The sequence below is a fragment of the Toxorhynchites rutilus genome, chromosome 3, assembly GCF_029784135.1.
Source record: "Toxorhynchites rutilus septentrionalis strain SRP chromosome 3, ASM2978413v1, whole genome shotgun sequence".
Lineage (NCBI taxonomy): Eukaryota > Metazoa > Arthropoda > Insecta > Diptera > Culicidae > Toxorhynchites > Toxorhynchites rutilus.
Window position 1 is genome coordinate 109368229 of NC_073746.1, and position 18568 is coordinate 109386796.

General features: G+C 39.2%; 3 protein-coding genes across 5 annotated transcripts in view; 1 reads left to right on the forward strand and 2 right to left on the reverse strand.

Moving 5' to 3' along the window:
• Positions 1–4511: 4511 nt before the first annotated feature.
• On the reverse strand, positions 4512–5363 carry LOC129773428 (uncharacterized protein K02A2.6-like). The gene has a single exon (XM_055777034.1). It carries the CDS (start codon positions 5361–5363, stop codon positions 4512–4514), a length of 852 nt encoding a protein of 283 aa, XP_055633009.1.
• A 4209-nt stretch (positions 5364–9572) lies between these two features.
• LOC129777760 (brain protein I3) lies at positions 9573–10426 on the reverse strand. Its single transcript, XM_055784226.1, has 2 exons — positions 10192–10426; positions 9573–10127 (listed from the first exon to the last, which is right to left on the reverse strand). The coding sequence occupies exons 1-2, from the start codon at positions 10256–10258 to the stop codon at positions 9769–9771; spliced, it is 426 nt and encodes a 141-aa protein (XP_055640201.1). The 5' UTR covers positions 10259–10426; the 3' UTR covers positions 9573–9768.
• A 5145-nt stretch (positions 10427–15571) lies between these two features.
• Positions 15572–18568, forward strand: part of LOC129775365 (intermembrane lipid transfer protein Vps13D) — a 30551-nt gene continuing 27554 nt past the window's right edge. For 2 of the 3 annotated variants that reach the window (XM_055780044.1, XM_055780046.1), the window contains exon 1: positions 15573–16072. In XM_055780044.1, coding sequence (XP_055636019.1) covers positions 15976–16072 — 97 coding nt within the window. In that variant the 5' untranslated portion in view covers positions 15573–15975. Of the gene's footprint in view, positions 16073–18568 lie in introns of all 3 variants that reach the window. The other variant, XM_055780045.1, reaches the window with a different exon arrangement.

Consider the following 18568-nt stretch of genomic DNA (forward strand, 5'->3'; position numbering starts at 1 on the left):
GTGCCCGATGTGCGGTCATTAGGGTGCCAATGAAAATGGTCATTTCGAATTTCAAATAGTTACTCCATAAAAAATGTTTACCGCCTCGGAAAAACACCCTATGCTAAATATCAGCTCAAACGAACTTAAGGGAGAGTGGCGCAAAGCGGTCAAAGTTTGAGTTTTTTGAAAATCGAAAAATCGGAAATCGGGGTTTTCGAAAAAAAATGTTGATGTCAAATGTCTTAAAATTGCATGAAACGTCGAGATCTAGTGTAATCTCGAAAAAATTTTGTTTGTCAAAAATCGGCATTCTGGGACTTCGATTTTTCGGTTTTCAAAAAACTCAAATTTTTACATTTACGACACCAGTAAATGAAGTCCGAATGAGCTAATATTTTGCATAAAGTATATTATCGTGCAAATCAACATTTCGTAGCATGTTCCGAATGAAAAATCGAGATGACTATTTTTATTGGCACCCAAAACCATACTTTTCGTTTCGTACTCCGAAAAAAAAGTCCCAGAGTGTCGATTTTTAACAAAAAAAATTTTTTCGAGATGACGCTAGATCTCGACGTTTCATGCAATTTCAAGACATCTGGCATAAATTTTTTTTCGAAAACTCCGATTTACTTTATTTCCCTCTTGGGTGAATTTTCGATTTTCAAAAAACTCAAACTTTGACTGCTTTGCGCCACTCTCCCTTAGGTCCGATTGAGCTGAAATTTGGCATAAGGTGTTTTTTCGAGGTGGTGAACATTTTTATGGAGTAACTTTTTGAAATTTTAGGGTCGATTTTTCCCATACATTCATTGGCACCATAGTGGTCATTCTAATCACCGACTACGAAACTGTGAGACTTTCCGTAAGCTGAGTGTTCCTCAGAAATGGGAAGCGGTCGAAAAGTGGCAGCTGTGGCAATTTCAATTTGTCCGAACGCACATGGGAAATCAAAATGTAAGCTAACCATACGTTGTGCAGTGGGCACAAAACAACCTCTTCGTGTCACGTGGCCAGCAAGAGTATCCAGACTGGAGAAAGACTCACAGAGAGTTCACCTGACAATCGCAGCTCGAGAACCGCATGGCATCTCCGCTCAAATATTACCGGAATCTAAAGATGAAGTAAGAACTCGGGAAATCTTGGAAGAAACAACATTCCGAGTTGGAGAGCGATTCATGACTGGACTGCTTTGAAAAGAAGAAGATCCTCGATTTCCAGACAGTTTATCCTTAGCAATGAAACGGATGAAAAGTTTGCCATCAGGCTACACGAGAGGAGTTGGAAGGAAACGATCCAAATAGGGTGTGGTACTCAGTGTTGCTAATGGTCACCATCGTATGACTGTTCATGGAGACGTATGTGCTGTGTCATTAATGAACATCATAAAATGAACAGTCAAACAACCGTCGAACTAAAAATGTCATATGACATTTCGGCTTTTTTTCGTCCTATACGTTAGATATCCATCGCCCAGTAATTAAACAACAGTGTTCACGGGGAACGCTCACCGCTGAAAACGTTCATTCAACACATTCGCACTTGATAGGGGAGAGTTCGACGGTTGTTTTGATATAGCAATCCGTCTGAATACCATCCATCGTGTATGGATGTGTGAGTGAGCAGGTGGATGTATATGTGCAGCTACGCTTGAATGCAGAATAAAGGGAGAAAAAGAATGCACACCACTGCAGTTTTAATGTCAAATGACATTAAAACTATAGTCATATTAGCCGGAATTGAGGGATGGTTATGAGCACGAATGGTAGAATGGAAATAGCATATTTTCATCGCTCTTCTGGGTACGGTCGACAGAAAGAGAAAACATATAAACGTTCAATTGATAGTCGTGTTTGCGGCTGTTTGTTTATTTCTGATGTGACTGTTAGAACCGAGCAATGCATTCTTGGTTACATTCGCAATACATATTGAGCCGTAACTCTTGAGCAAGGGCGGTATGTGATGGTTGAGAGAAATGTCGACCGTTTACAACACTGGTGGTACTTACCATTGAATATTGTGCTTAACCCTAAAAAGCCAAGCAAGGTCCGGTATGGGACGCAGCTGCGGTAGTGAAAGGAGTTTCTTTTTTTATCCAAAATATATATTTTTATTAAAGGTGGGAACAGAATGCCGCGCTATGCGTCGCGTTGCGACAATTGTGCTTTGACACTTCATTTTAAATATGAGTGTTTCCATTTAGTCGAACACAATAATGCGTTGCGTCATTAGCATCGTTGTACTAAACGCTAACATTTGTTCTAAACTGCTTGCGCCGAATTCGCGATGACAGTGGCATGGTGTCGACGTCTGGTGGCAACTTCAAATTAGGGGCATAATTTGGGTCCCGAATTCGTTAGTGTAATCTCTATCAGATTAGAAGACACGAAGCCGGTTTTTAAATTCTAAAATTTGAATGAAAATTTTCACATCATGTTATTTGATTACTTGAAACACGTGTTTCTGACATTCATTCAACCATATGGCTAAACAATTCCAACATTGTGTCTGAATTTTTTCATCATAATATAGAGTTGTCTTCGCAAATAATTTTCGTATGAGACTTTTTCAACACTTGCTAACAAAAATGTTTTTCATTTAAATAGAATACCAGTTTGATATGGAAAGCTAATTTAATTCATAATTTAATTTTGAAAACATGTTCATTCCGACTGCAAATCAGATATTCTTTCACGCCCCCCTAAACTAGTAAACGAAGCTCACTATGTCGGATATGTCAATGTGTTGTTTCTAAAAACATTCAACTGATCCGTGGACACAACAAGATTTTCATACGACTTTTATTTTGTTTTTGTTTACATGACAAGTGGTGACGCGAATGCTAGATTGTGACTGCAAATCAACAGACTGCGTCGGGCGAATGTTTTAGTACAAAACGCAAGCAATGGCAGCTGATGAGAAGCAACGCACAACGCGACATTCTGTTTCCACCTTAAGGCTCACATGGCGTCAGCCTAACGGGGCCGGGAGTTGAATATTTTGACAATGTTTGCTTACAACTATGTTAGTAATATGTAACCGATTACTCGCGGTCGGCTCGAGGTTAGTATTACAAGTGTTTTCGTAATTGGGATGTTGCCCGACACGGGGTACTTCCTATTGGGATGCAGCTAACCATTAAACAGCAACGCCCCCCTAGTCTGCACCCCATATCTAGCGTGGTGCGTCTTTCTCGACTTGAGGAATCCAGGATATAACGATCACTAACCGGTGCAATCATCAGCACGTGTAGAGTTGTCATGAGCGGTACAACCTTTGGCTCTTGTTGAATCATCAGTGGACTGCGCAACCTTCGGCCCGTGTATCTGTAAAGAGTGTGTGTATGTATTGCCGCGATTAAGTAAAAGTTTATAGATCGGTTAGGAGGGATATGTAACAGGGACACAACGAAGGAAACATCATTAAACGTTGACATCGGCGTTTCTGAGGAACAGGTATAGATAGAGCAGAAGATCAGGATCCCGGCTACCTAAGATATCCCGGACGGGGATATCCGAATGTCTGCCTTGTGCCCTCAATGCTCTAGAGAGCTGAGAGCGGGCAGCATGGAACCGGATACACGACCAGCCAACATGCTCGATGTCGTGGTAGCCATCGCCACAATCACATAGATTGCTTGCTGCGAGCCCAATGCGATAAAGATGCGCGTTTAGGTTGTGATTAGACATAAGCCAAGATATCACGCGAATGAAATCACAACCCCTTGAACCATGCACTCGTCGAGACCTTAGGGATAATCGTGTGTAACCAATGACCGAACTTATCTTCACTCCACCAGGGGTTAGACATCAATTGAATATAGGCTACCCAAAATCAAAATCAATATGGCGTCATTTGTTTATCAACATATCATTTACGAGGATTGAAATCGAAAAATGCGCTGCTTTATTCTAACTGCATGAGCGATTTTCATATTTCGGTTTCACATGGAGGTGCTCACATTTAACATGGAGTTTAAAGTTACCTACTATTCAACTATATAACCGGACCGAGTTGTAAACAACAGTAATTGATTGAACCAAAATGTCAGTAAACCGCAGCAATATTGGGTACACTGGCAATATGAGGGATTTGACGTTTTAGTCGTACCCCTGCACTCCACATGCGCTGCCAACTTACGAGCGTGTGCTGACGAGGAATGTGGAAAAAATCATTATAAACAATTTGCCTTTCAAAAACTGTGCTTTCTGAAGCGCCCACCTTAGCTAGCGAGTCTGCTTTCTCATTCCCCAGAATCGAGCAATGAGAGGTATTGTGATGTAGGCGAGGTGGCCCATTAGGGCAATAAAATCGCGGGTTAAATTGTTAATAACTAAATTGTATTTCGAACAATAAAAACGTGACTATCTATTTATTTTATCATTTCTTCAAAAAAATATCAATTGAACAATGACACATAATGGATTTCTACACCTTGACGTCAACCGAACAGACAGTCGAGGCTGTCAGCGGAGAGCCCAGTGATTGTGTGTGGTTAGGGTTGCCATTTGACCCCAACATCTCCCTCCTTAAATTCGCTGGTAAGCGTTGAACCACTGCGGTGCTCTTCTAACGCGAGAAGATCGTCGAGGGGCTTGTATCACTGGCAAAAATTCAGCTGCTGGTTCACGACCAGTCGATGACGTCGCAGTTGAGAGGGACGAATTTGTTTCGTTTGGTAACGGAAATGATTTCGAACCGGACGACGTCCGATTCGATGGTTCCAATCGGTGTTCCGGTGAGGGGACTGGAGTACGCATCACTGCAGGTGTGTTCACGTCACACTCACTCAGCAGAATGTCTAGCGGTATACTTTGTTTCTTGTTTCCTCGATGGGTCATTGCACCTCGGCTCTTCAACTGGTTTATGTGAGAACGGATCAACTTCCTATTATCGACCCATACGTTGTACATTACACAGCCGATCCTTTCCACTACCGTGCCTGGCGCCCATGTCCACTTAATGTTGACGTACACTTTGACATAAACGGTATCCTTCGGAACGAACGACCTGGATTGAGGATTGGCTTGATTCTGCATTGGTGGTGCTTGGTTGTGCGGTACACGTAGAAGTTCCAACGATGTTCTGAGCTGACGATTGTACATCAGCTCCGCAGGTGATCTTCCATCTGGCGTATTCAGATTTGGTATGGTTCTGTAGGTAAGTTGGAATGTATCTAATGCCATTTTGATGGAACCTTCTCCCTCGTGAATCTTTCTGACCGCCCGGTTAAAGGTGTCCACAAATCTTTCGGCTTGGCCGTTGGATTGTGGATGGAATGGTGCTGTTGTCATGTGTTCCACTCCATTTTCAACGCAGAACTCCTTGAATTCGGCGCTTGTAAACTGCGTGCTATTATCGGACACTAAGACTTCTGGCATCCCTTTGGAGAAATTGTAGAATAAAAAAGGTTTACAATCGTCGCCACTGTTGTGATGTAGGCGAGGTGACCCATTAGGGCAATAAAATCGCGGGTTAAATTGTTAATAACTAAATTGTATTTCGAACAATAAAAACTATCTATTTCTACATCACAAAACAATATCAATTGAACAATGACACATAATGGATTTCTACACCTTGACGTCAACCGAACAGACAGTCGAGGCTGTCAGCGGAGAGCCCAGTGATTGTGTGTGATTAGGGTAGCTATTTGACCCCAACAAGAGAGAATCCATGCTAAGGTAACCTTGAATAATTTTTCTACCAAAACAGTCAGTAGACGTCTTATTCTTGTTAGGAAATAAGATGAGCGTTTATCAACTTTCATTGAGCGGATTGCCTCTATTGAGCTGAGACTGTCTGAAAAAATAAAATAATGGTCGATGGGCAATGTTTCAATGATCACTAGTGCGTAGTATATCGCACCCAGTTCAGCGAGGTCAGAGAGGAGGGTGGAGTGTCTAACCACCATGAAAACATTTATTGCGCCCAAAAACCTCCATATACCTAATTTGGTTTCGTTTACTTGATTAATTCTCGAGTAATAAAGAAATTTGTGTTTCATTTGCATGGCAGCCCCCCTAAAAGAGGTATAGTGTTTATCGCCACCAATTCTCGATCACTTCCCAATCCTCACCATAACTCACGGCTATGTTTTATTCCATTCTATTTTTTCATCTGTCAATCACCAACAGTCCGTTCAACACTCGCAGGTGTGAATATGCGCATCTATCAAGGTTGATAGAAATTGTGTAGATATAAAAGTATCTATATAATAATGAACCCTACAAGAGGGAGAAGGAGTATCTAGCCACCATAGAAACATTTAATGCACCCAAAAACCTCTACATACCAATTTTCATGTCGATCGGTTCAGTAGTTTCCGAGTCCATAAGAATCAGACAGACAGACAGACAGAAATCCATTTTTATAGATATAGAATTTACAGGAATTCATAGTCTCAGTGCTTTGAAGACATCCTGCTTGTAACACGTGAGCGATAAAATAATTGATTTGATAAGTCAGGGTCAATTAGTAGGAGCCCAAACTTCAAATTGAAATATCTCAAAATAATGTTTTTGGCGCTTGGTTCGTTCTGGCAGAAGCCCGACCAACTATTACTTCCATGGTAATCGCAAGGGAACCACGCTATAGAGGCTACCTTTCTGGCTGTAAATATCATTCCATCCCTTTCCTTGGTGACTGTAAGGATGTGGATGTGGCCGAATCACCAAAACTTACACAATACGAATGATTTGCTACTCTCAAGCGTCATTCAGTGTGTTCTTTGTGCAATTTTGCTGGTGATCAACTACGAAGTGTACAGTCTCCAGTATTGACGTAAATTTTGAAATAGATGGTGAGACATTAGAACGCGTGAATGAAATCAAATACCTAGGAGTTATCATTGATGATAATTTAACTTTCAAGTCTCACATTAATAATGTCATCAAGAAGGTTGCCAAGAAGTACGGCGTTTTGTGTCGTTTGAAAAAAGAACTGACGGTGAACAGTAAAATTAAATTGTATAAATCATTGATCTCACCGCACATAGACTTTTGCTCGTCGATCCTATTCCTTGCAAACAATACACAATTAACGAGATTGCAGCGTTTACAAAATAAAATTATGCGTTTGATTTTAAGATGTAGTAGATACACTTCCTCTAATTTGATGTTGGACGCGCTACAGTGGCTATCTGTGAAGCAAAGAATTTACTATTTGACAATGGTGTTCATCTTTAAAATTTTAAACGGTATGCTGCCTCGATATTTGTGTGATCGAATTGAAAGAGGAAGTGATGTTCATAGATACAATACTAGAAACGCGGATGATGCAAGAACACCTAACTTTATATTCAGTAGGTCGCAGAACTCGTTGCTATACACAGGAATAAATTTTTTCAATTCGATGCCCAGGGAAATAAAACGAGCGGCAACAATGGCAGAGTTTAAGCGAATGTGTATTTCCCACGTTAAATCTGTTTTATAAACAGGGTTTCGAAATTTTTTTGTAAATTTATTTTTTTATGTTTTTTAATTATTGAAATTTAACAAATTTTACAGGTATCTCAAACTGCCATGTTCGTACTGATGATGATGATGTTTTTATTTTATTGTATTGTAGATTATTAAAAAAAGAAAAGAAAAGAAAAACAAGCGTTGTCTACGAAAGTTTGAGCCTCGCGCGCGTTTGGTGGGCCTGGACTAATGTTAATAATGAACACTGGCAGTAAACAGACACACAATGAAATTTTTATGTAGGGTCTGAAGTGGAAACTGGAATTGGGATAGCTCATTCAGAATTGTCGTAAACTATCTTTCACCAGATGGTGGTATCGATTATTTCTGATTGTAGCAGATCTCTTTTATGTTCTAAGTTGAAACTTTTGGATATTGGGTTCAATTCCCAATCAGTCAAGGATCTTCCCAGGTTGGAAATTTTGTTGACATGCCTTGGAAAAAACTTTGGGCCTGAAGTTGAGACTATGACTATGTTAATGTCAATATGGATAGGAACATTGTTTGTTTTTTCGCAGTTTATGCCTATTTTTAATGTTCTATTGATATTTATTTATGCCTGCAACAGAGCCAGTTCGCTTTGTTTTTGTTTTTATAATACTGGCTTCTTGATATGTTTGAAAATAAATATTTTCTATAAGATAAATCGTCCTGCTCAAACCTTTGTAGGGGTATGAGGCGGGCCATCATCATCATCATCATCATCATCTTTTTTTCATATTCTAGAATATTGTTGAATGAAATGTATAAATTAATGTTAGTGGCGTGGAATTCTTATTACATATAATGCATAAGATCATTACCGGACTATTCTTATTTGATTTCAGTCCCTTTTGTAACTGGATTGAAAGGATCCATATATTAACTATTCGTAGTTATATTCGTCGTTAGATTCATACGTTCATGGGCAAAATATGAATGTTTGACTTTCGTATAGTTATTCGCTAAATATAATGGTCATACATATACACACTTGTGAAAGAATTTCACTTGTGGAATAATTGTAAACAGTTAACTATAAACTAATCGGTGGCTTATGGTAGTTTTTAACAGTTACAGTTTCGGGGATATTTTATTTATAATGGACAATATCGATAAGAAAACAAGAAAAAGAAAAGGAAGTTCTTAGAAATCCTTTTATACCATCTTTTTATGCCCCATCTAAAAAAGGCATTAATTCTTAGTTTACCAAGAAAACAGAGACAAAAAATATTAGAAATAGGCAAACTTTATATTCCAGAACCTTTATCATCTGGTAATTATCTAGAAGTTCGTTATACACCCTTCTCTTCGATAAAAGACTCGAAAAACACGCAACAACTGCATGAAATGTAAAAAATATGTTTGTTTCGAGCATGCAGTTATGCTATGTTCTGATTCTTACTCCAACAAAACCACAATCGATTAATACGTTTTTATGTTATTTTATAGCTCTATATACTTCCATGAATTATATTCAGTTGCTTACTTTCAATTAATAAGAGTGAAAAATTCGAATTTCGTTATTTGTGTTGGAGTATCAAAATTTACTCTATTTTGAGGAGGCTGAATTAGATTGACTATTAAAACATAATAAAGACGAAGAAAACATATTTTTTGGAGTTTTTTTCATTCAATCATACCCTCTTCTTCAAATAAATGCCAATAAAGCCTGAAAAATACACAATGGCAACATTACAGAGAAGTTAAATTTTCGGTCTGTAACACCGTGCGCGAGTATACGCGTTATGATTTTGCACGCGAGTACAGGAGGGTTAAAAACAAAGATGAAGAAGAAGAAGAAGAAGAAGAGCTAATGGACCACGAATGGGTTCTACTACTTTATGCTATCGTTTACCAATCGACTGCTGTCGATAAAAAGCCTGAATGAAGGAACAATGCTCGAGTGTAAGAGAGAATGGGTTGTTGACGTAGTTCCGAAACAATCTGTAAAACTTGTCCATTGAGAGCACGGTCAAAGTTATACCGACATTGATATGGCATAGACTGCGTTTTGTGAGAGAACCAGGTCCTTATTCAAACAGTAAAGTTCTGAGGAAAATGTCCAATGCACCATCATTTCAATGTAGCAATACGATTAAGATATTTTTTGTATTTTCTTTACTGCCAAATTAAAATTGAAGCCTGTACAACTTGAAATTAATATATTTGCCATAGCAATCATTTCCATGTTTGTATCTGTAAAATCTAAAACCAATAAAGATTCATGTAACTTTTAGAAAATAGGCGTACATGTATACATTTATGTATCTTTTCGATATTTTCGAAAAAAGCAGATCATTTTCGCTTTAGCCAATAGTGTTTTTACAATTCATATCCGGGCTCAGTACTGCGCATTACAGTTCGTACAACGTCGATTTTTCATTGCCAAACAACATAAAATTCCAACCGGAAAACAGAAAATCGCACAACAAATCCCACAGCAAGTGTAGTCATCTTCCAGCATCCCAATTCGACAAGCTGGACATCCTCCGACCACAATGATTTCTTGAGGAATCAAAACGGTTGTGGTGGTAGTACTAACACCACCTCCGGGGGGAATTACTACTGGAATAGGTTCCATTTTCTGGCCTCCAGTACCCATTGAGCCATAATTGGGCATGGCACTCATTGTTGCCTGAACACCCGGTTGATATGTCTGAGGATATGGAGCAGAAGGTAGCACCGCGACGATTGGAAGATCTAGAATGATGAATTCACAAACATGAGTCATACTGTAGATGAATGAAATTGAAGTTCATACTACCCCGAGTCATTTCTCTGTTTTCGTTCATTATTTCCTCGTAACTCGGAGGATATTTTTGGTCCGCCATAGTGTGTATCTTCAGCAAAAACGGACGTTGAGTCTATGTGAGATTATAGAGAACTTGCCCGTATAATACCAGCGTTGAAACGATCATTCAAATGATAACAACTGATTGGCATTAGCTTATATGAAAAACCTCAGACAAAAAAACTAGGGCAAGCGCAAAAGATTGACATACTTCAAATAAAAACAAAAAATATTTGTACTTCATGTATCATATTCGAGGGGAACGTACATGACATTATTACATATCATAGGGCCATCCAAGGCGCCTAGAAGTATATACTAAGGTGGGCCAACTTGCTAAAACCACTCTTCAGCCATCTTGGAAGTCTAATGTGTTTTGTTTGTAAATATAACGGGGACGAAGTTCTCATTTAACGAGAATAAGGACCAAAGATAGAGCGATCCGAGTCCACCGTCGACTCGCCGTCGAAAGCGGTGTGTCGCACGTAAACCTGTGTTTCACTGATTGCCCGGTTAGTTTGAAACATAGACTACGATCCTATAGCATACATTTGCCTGGTGCATTATGTTTGCCCGGTCAATTTTTATTTTGAAACTAGCTAACTCGACAAACTTCGTCCTGCCCAAAATTTATTTTTCGTTATCACATTCACGTTTTCTTACTAAGCGCACGTTCATGGGTCCAATCGCAGGACTGTTCATTGGTTGATCTTCTAATCTACCCTTTAAAATTACCTTTTACTATAAAATTCCTAGTATTTCTACCAAAACTCATCATTATAATCTCAGTTTATTTCCAGACACAATTCTCGTTTAAGATTCTTCAGCCACTTGCAAAAAACACGTTTCACCGTTACATGGAATAAATGTTTGATACAGATAAAATGATAGAATACAGACAGCCCTAAATCGGACAATTCCTTTCTTGAGTTATGCTCTCATCAACTCGGCGATCCATTTTTATTTATATAGATAGAAGAAGATATAGGAGTGCGTTTTATCACATTAATATCCATTTCCACTTTTGAACAAAGATCAATTTCGTTAGCGCAAACATCAAATGGACTAACAACGCTTGTCACTATGTAATTGTAGAACATATGCGAATTAAATTTTCCGATTTTCAATTGTCATGCTTGGTTGGAATATGTTTGGTTGCAATATGTGTATTATTTTTATGGGACCCCCTCTCCATTTCACAGGAGGGAGGTGTCATACCAACATAGAAACATTTCTCGTACCCAAAAACCCTCACATCTCAAATTTGGCTCCATTTGCTTGAAGAGTTCTCGGGTCATGCAGAAATTTGTGTTTCATTTGTATCGCAGCTCCCTTTCACTTAGAGAGGGAGTAGGTGTGTCGAACCGCCATAGAAACATTTATTGCTCCCTAAAACCTCCATATGCAGATTTTGGTTCAATTTGCTTGATTAGTTCTTGAGCTATGCACACCCCCTCCACCTTCTTAGAGAGGGTGGAAGAGTGTCGAACCACCATAGAAATATTTTTTGCTCCCTAAAATCTCCATATGCCAGATTTGGTTCAATTTGCTTGATTAGTTCTCGAGTTGTGCAGAAATTTGTATTTCAAGTAGTTCTGTAATCAAACAACAGTGTTCACGAGGTGCTTTCACCGCTTAAAACGTTCATTCAACACATTTGTAGTTGCTAGAGACGAGTTTGACCGTTGCTTTGATATGAGTAGCTCGTATAAGTACCGTCAGCCGGTCATTAAATAAACCTCGAAAACATTTGGCTAATCGAGCTAAACTGCTAAACTGGGGAACTTTTTTATTAAAATAGTATGGTCATATGATCATCTCCTGCGTGACATAAATATTGAATGGAGCATAAGAGGTGATTTTTTGTTATATTTGCTCAAAACTGGGGATTTCACACCACATCACTGAATAAGATTGTACCGAAAACATTAAACAATTGGCCTCACTGCAACATGAATTTATGTGACTCGATTACTCTACGTTCATTTATAAATGGGGATGCTCTAAGGAAACAATATCATGTAGTCTCAATATTGCGAAACATGCTGAAGAGCATTCTTTGGGGGTGTCTTCATTCTAGCGGATTGAATGAGTTCTACTGAGGCAGCGATTACATACTCAAAATGGGCGAACAGCTTAAAAATTCTTGAAAACGCAGAACAGGTGTCATTTATTTTTGAATATAGATGTGAACTTCTTAAAAATATTTTATGTGTCAACGTGAACATTATACCCCCACCCCGCCAACATGGACAAGCGTTGACATTTTTATTCCTTCTATCCAACGAATGCCAATGAATAGAATGTTATAAAATTGAGCTTGAGTAGACTGTACACTTCGTAGTTGTGCTCTCCGCGATTGACCAGAGCCAGCGAAATTGCACAAAGAACACATTGAATGACGCTTGGGAACAGCGGTCCATTCTCACTGTGTTTGGGTTATTCGAGCTTATTATAGCCAATAACGACGCCGGTACAGGACCAGGAACAGGAATGTTAGCATAATATTCGCGATAGTCAGTTAACGGTGAGGGATAAGAATCAGGATTCACTGAGGTAAATGATGTGATTATGTGTCGGTGGTATGTTCCGTTATTCATATGTTCAACTCGCGTAAGTTCGATACAATTTCAAACGCGAAGACGAAATGTTATCTTTTGGAAACGTTAGAAGGAAGTCGAAAGAGTTCCTTTTAATTCAATTGACAAGGCGATATATTACGTTATTCATCGCGCGTACATTTTATAGAACTCCAATCCGTCTCAGCGTCTGAGCCACCTTAGAGTTATCTTTTGTAAACCTGCGAATGTAACAGAGAGAATTCCTCTAAGACCAAACGTCTCGGCAATATATCCCGTTATTCGTGGCGCATCCTCTGAATCGAGCTTCGATCGCAATGGTGGAGAGTTATCTTTGGGAAACCTGAGAAAGTAGCCGAAAAAGTAGCCGAAAGTAGCACGGTGAAAACGAAATGAATTGTATGCGATGTTATATACACTTCATTTCGTTTTTACCGTGAAATGACATTCGTGATTAGGCCCACAATCATCCCACCGATATGCTCCGTCATGCATCATGCGTAAGCTACATGGAACTTCAATCGCGACAGTCCACCGACTCCGTTAGCGGAGTATTCAATAAACTCCCCCCCCCCCGACCATTCATTCCTCGGCACGGGTCGCGTCACTACCCAGCAAACATTAAGTCGTATGAATAGCTATAATTGGAGGCGATATACATACAACCAAGACACATTTGTATGATATATGATGCAGATAACTAGCATATACACACAAAAGTGGAGGCGATATACGTATATGCCATATTTTGTACGCATATAAAGCCGTATATAACGATATGCGATGCTTTTTGGACTGATATGCGATTTGATACGACAACGTTACCACTCAATCCATCGATGACATGGAAAATCGTGTTTTTGCATTTTATGCGATTTTAGATATATATGATCGATATTTTGATTGATATTTTATGCGATTGTGATTTGAAACGAAATTATATGTGATTTATCATGTGCAAAGTTATACGATTTAATGTTTGCTGGGTACTTGGCTACGGGGTTTAGCCATTCCTTTAATTAAAAGTCATGGTTAACAGCTATCACAGCCATCCTCCTTAGGTTCTTAGACTTTCTGCCTCTGAAGCTATTGCATCTCCCAAGTGTACGTACTTTTAGAACCGCCAATTTACTTAATTTGATGAACTTCAGGCACTCAGTTTTGAATTTGACATGTAAGTTAAACGCATATTGTTCAATCAACGTTATCGACATTATTGTAGCAAATTGTTATCAACATTTGGCCAAACAGTATACGTAGAAGTTCAGTGAGCTGCAGACATCAAAGGATATATTCCAACGCAGTCTTGAATAACCGAGCCAAGGCTCATTGGTTTTCAAATCTGTTTTGGGGAAACTCATTCCGGTCTGCAGAAATGCTTGCGAGTGCAAAAGTATTCGACCCTTGTATCTATTTTGCAGCGCCGATTTACCCAGGATCATTGGTTTTGAAATCTGTGTTCCGAAAACTCATTCCGGTCTGCAGAAATTCATGCGAATACAAAAGTATCTGTATCTTGCAACTATTTTGCAATGCCGATTCCCTCAGGCTCATTGGTTTTGAAATCTGTGATAGGGAAACTCATTCCGGTCTGCAGAAATGCATGCGAGTACAAAAGTACCCGCACCTTGCATCTATTATGCAATGCAGATTTCCAGAATCTCATTGGTTTTGAAATCTGTGTTAGGGAAACACACAGATTCCAGTGATCGTACATCAACCGCTGCGCAATCATAACTGAGTGGATTTCCGAGCGGGCATTCGTTTATATACAGATTTGTGTGATTTCAATAGCCAGTTTTCAAAGCAATTTTTAAGCTATTGAAACAAGTTTCGGGTCCATAATTAACAATCATATAACTCTTGGACATTTTGTCTTTCGAATGAAGCAATTGTTATACCACTACGTTCAGTCGGCAAAGAGAAGTGCAGGAGTGCTTGAAGTGCAAGGATTTGAACGTTAATATCTTGCACTCCAAGCGTCACGCTTTCGTTTTCGAAATTTTCAACTTACACCCCGGTTTAGAAATGAAAGACGTAGTCCTATGCCAAAAATATCACCTGTTGAACCTCATGATTACTACGTTTCCTAAAGCACCCCAAGTGTTTTCAATAAATTTCAGTACTGACCAAGATGCTGAACTATAGGTGTTTCGTTATTGACACTTTCAGGACATGACGTGAGACGAGTAGCGAGACGTAACTTTCAGAATTATTTACTTTTTGTTTGGGTTTGTGGTTATGATTTCAATGTCAACTCGCTAAGGAAAATAATTGAAGGAAAAAATAAACAAATATATATTCGTGGAATATAGTGTACAACCTCCTTTTGCTCTAGCCAATTACTTGTAACGGCCCTTTCCGGATCTCCTTCCCGGTATATGCACAGCATTCTCCTCCTCCCTGAGCGAAATCAGTGGAGCCACAATCAGCGTTATTTTTTGTCACCATCGCCGTAAGCTGATAGTACCCTTTCCCCGCCGATGGGAGCCAAACAGAAGTACATTTTGCTTGGAAAGAAAGGCGAAAAGATATACTAAAACATCCTTCTGCATTTGATTCGACAATAAAGCGCGAGCAGCTATTTTGCCAACGAATGCATTTGTCACCAAAAGATACGACTTGTTTTGTAAACAAATTTGTTTTTTCACGAGCAATGGCCGAACAGCAATTTTGACATTGCGGTCCACCTATAGTACAACGCCTTGGTACTGACAACACTCCCGATCAGCTGTTTTTTTTCTGAAACGTCAAAGAGTCATAACACGATTTCACACAACCAAACGTAGCATTCATGCATCTATACACCATGTGTTCAGTCAAACAGTGAACAGAACGTTTTTTCATTGATTCTCTTCGCGAGTGGACCAACAAAGTAAACACATAACAAATAAATACGAAGTTTCCGCTAAAAAACTGCATCGAAATCAAAATTTCTACGTGAAATCCGTGCATAGGGATACGATCTAGCGTTATTACATAATTTCGTTAAGATAAGCGGTGTTATAAATTCCTTAGGAAGATTTTAACTTTTGCTCCCATCTTTCGCGATTGCATAAACCAAGGAACTTTTTGAGACGGAATTCGCAGTAAATACGTTTCAGGTGTGGAATGGGCAACTAGTGGTGTGCTCAGGTGCTCAGCTAGAAACCCGAAAACGAATGCAACCGGAAGGACTATGTTGCGAGAGCTAATTGCCTGGGTGCTTAACAACTATCTCGGGAAATATGTAGAAAATTTGAATACGGCCCAGCTAACTATTGCGTTGTTGTCAGGTGAGCGATTTGTTTTTTGTTTCGTTTGTTTAATTTTCGGAAATATCATGGACACACACTCCACAAACAGCTTATCATTATCAACTATTAACGATGAGTGATGTCATTATTTGAGCCGGGCGTGGAAAGGTGACGAGCGGTGCACCAGAGAGGGAGCGAAGAGCAGTAGCAAACACGAATCGCTTACTCACTAGCCTATCTTCGTTAGATTGCTGGCTGCTTTGTTGTTTTGTTCGCATAACTTTATGATTTCATCATATTTACGGGAACTTTCTCTATTACTGTAAACAAAATCCTGAATTTGGCTGGAAGACTGTCCTGTTTTGTTTTGTTGAAGTAACATATAGAAGTCGTACGAACTCTCGCTTCAAAATAGTCATTTTAGAGTTGAATAAAAATAAAAACACGCTAAACGCTTCACTGAAAAACCTTGTGTTAATCGCTTTTTGATTCACTATGTGCCTCAACGCTCTGACGAATCCTAGTTCAAAATATGATGCGAATATAAAGAAGGTTAATAGCAATTTTATGATCTCTATCATTAAGGAAGTGGTAAGTTATTTTTTTAGAATTGACCTTCCATCTGTTGGAGAGATGGGAGCTGTTGCTTTTCATGCTAACACAGAGGTGAAGACCTTTGTATCCCAGGTTCCACCTTTGGTCGAAGACCTTCCAATCCAAGGTGGGATAGCCAGTGTTCCAAGCCTTTTGTAGAAAAATCGGATGCAATTTCCAAACGTATTTAGCCCATGAGAATCAATTGAAAAACATGCTTATTGATGAAATTTCGTGGCAGATTTGTCACGCGAAACGTCAATGAAAAAAATATGGAAATTGGTTCAAAACATGAGAAATCGCTCTTCAACGAATGAAAGCGAGGGATACTTACATCGATGGATTTTTAATTTTGCACGAAAGGTTTGTCCCGAGTCCATTCTCGTGCAAAAAAAAATTGTTCAAGATATACCACAAGATAGGTGCGATCGTGATTCCGATTTTTCAATGATAGAATTTTCTCTTACTTTCCTTTTGTGTAACAATTCTGCTCCAGAATCGCATAAAATTAAGTTCAACTTACTGAAAAACATCCCTGTTGTGGCGAACCATCGCCTGTTAAATTTAAATCAGTTTTTGAAGCATAGATCTTGTGTCGCCTTGATAGATGGATTGATTTTTCAACCTAAGCCATTGTTCTAGGGATTGCGTTCTCCACAGAGATGGTCGTTTATTCTAAGAAGCATAGACGAGTAAAACCAAAGGTTCAACTTATGGGTAAATCGTTCACTGAAGCCATGTCATTTGAGTATCTTGGGGTCTGGTTCGACTCCAAATGGTATCTAAGTAAAAAATGCCAACAAAGAGTAAACTTTCTCCGTACAATTATCGGCACCTGGTGGGGAGCCCGCCATGAAGAATTTAAAATGTTCTATTGAACAAATATTGTCAGTGATTGAGTATGGCAGTTTATGTTTTCAATCAGCCATATCTCTTTTCGGTTCTTCATCCGGTGTAAGGTTATGAGCCCATTGGTGATTGGAAACTTTGGGCAACCGATCGAGCTGAACATTCATTTTGGATTCATGATTTCATATGCAGGATGGTCCTTCTTCGTATATTCTCAACCGTGTTTGTTAACCTGACTACATCGATTTCTCTGTGCATTTTGATCGATCCATGAAACAGGAAATCTATGGAATTCCAGATTATCATCAATCGGAGATTGTTCCAATGATCTTCGGAGAAAATTATCGGCGTATTGATTGTGGTAATATATATACTTTCCTCTATGAACGAGTCCACAGGATTTGGAGTGTTCAACGAATTTTTTAGCACCTCCCACAGTCTTCAGTTTCCTTGCTTAGTGCATACTTCTGAATTGGCAGCGATACGCATGGCGTTAAACAGCGTCGCCCCCCAATCTGTTGAATACTATGACATTGTAACGGATAGTATTAGCTCTGTCGAAGTTATTCGTTCAGTGAGGCCGGAAGAGCACTCGCCGTACTTCCTTAAGAAGATACACCCAGGTTTTTTTTACGCGGGGGATACGTACCTCGTGAAAAAAACGCGTAAAAAAACCGCGTTGATTGAAAAATCCGCGTAAAAAAACGCGTTAATTGGGAAATCCGCGTAAAAAAAACCGAGTTAATTGGAAAATCCGTGTAAAAAAAACCAGCTCACCTAAAATCTACGTAAGCATCGTGATAGAATGCGGCACTAATTTTCGTCATAAGCGCTAAGTTCCGTCGCAAGCACTGATTACCGTCATATGCTCCGACGGATCATGAAGACGAAAAGTGAGCGGAGTGAGCGATGTAATATTGGTCTAGTCTTTTTTTACGAGGAACCCTAAAAAATACCGCGTTAATAGGAAAATCCGAGTAAAAAAAACCGCGCTAATTGGAGAATCCGCGTAAAAAAAACCTCCTAAAAAAACCGCGTAAAAAAACCTTGGTGTACGAGGAATTATGAGTGCTTTATCCAGACGCTGTTATG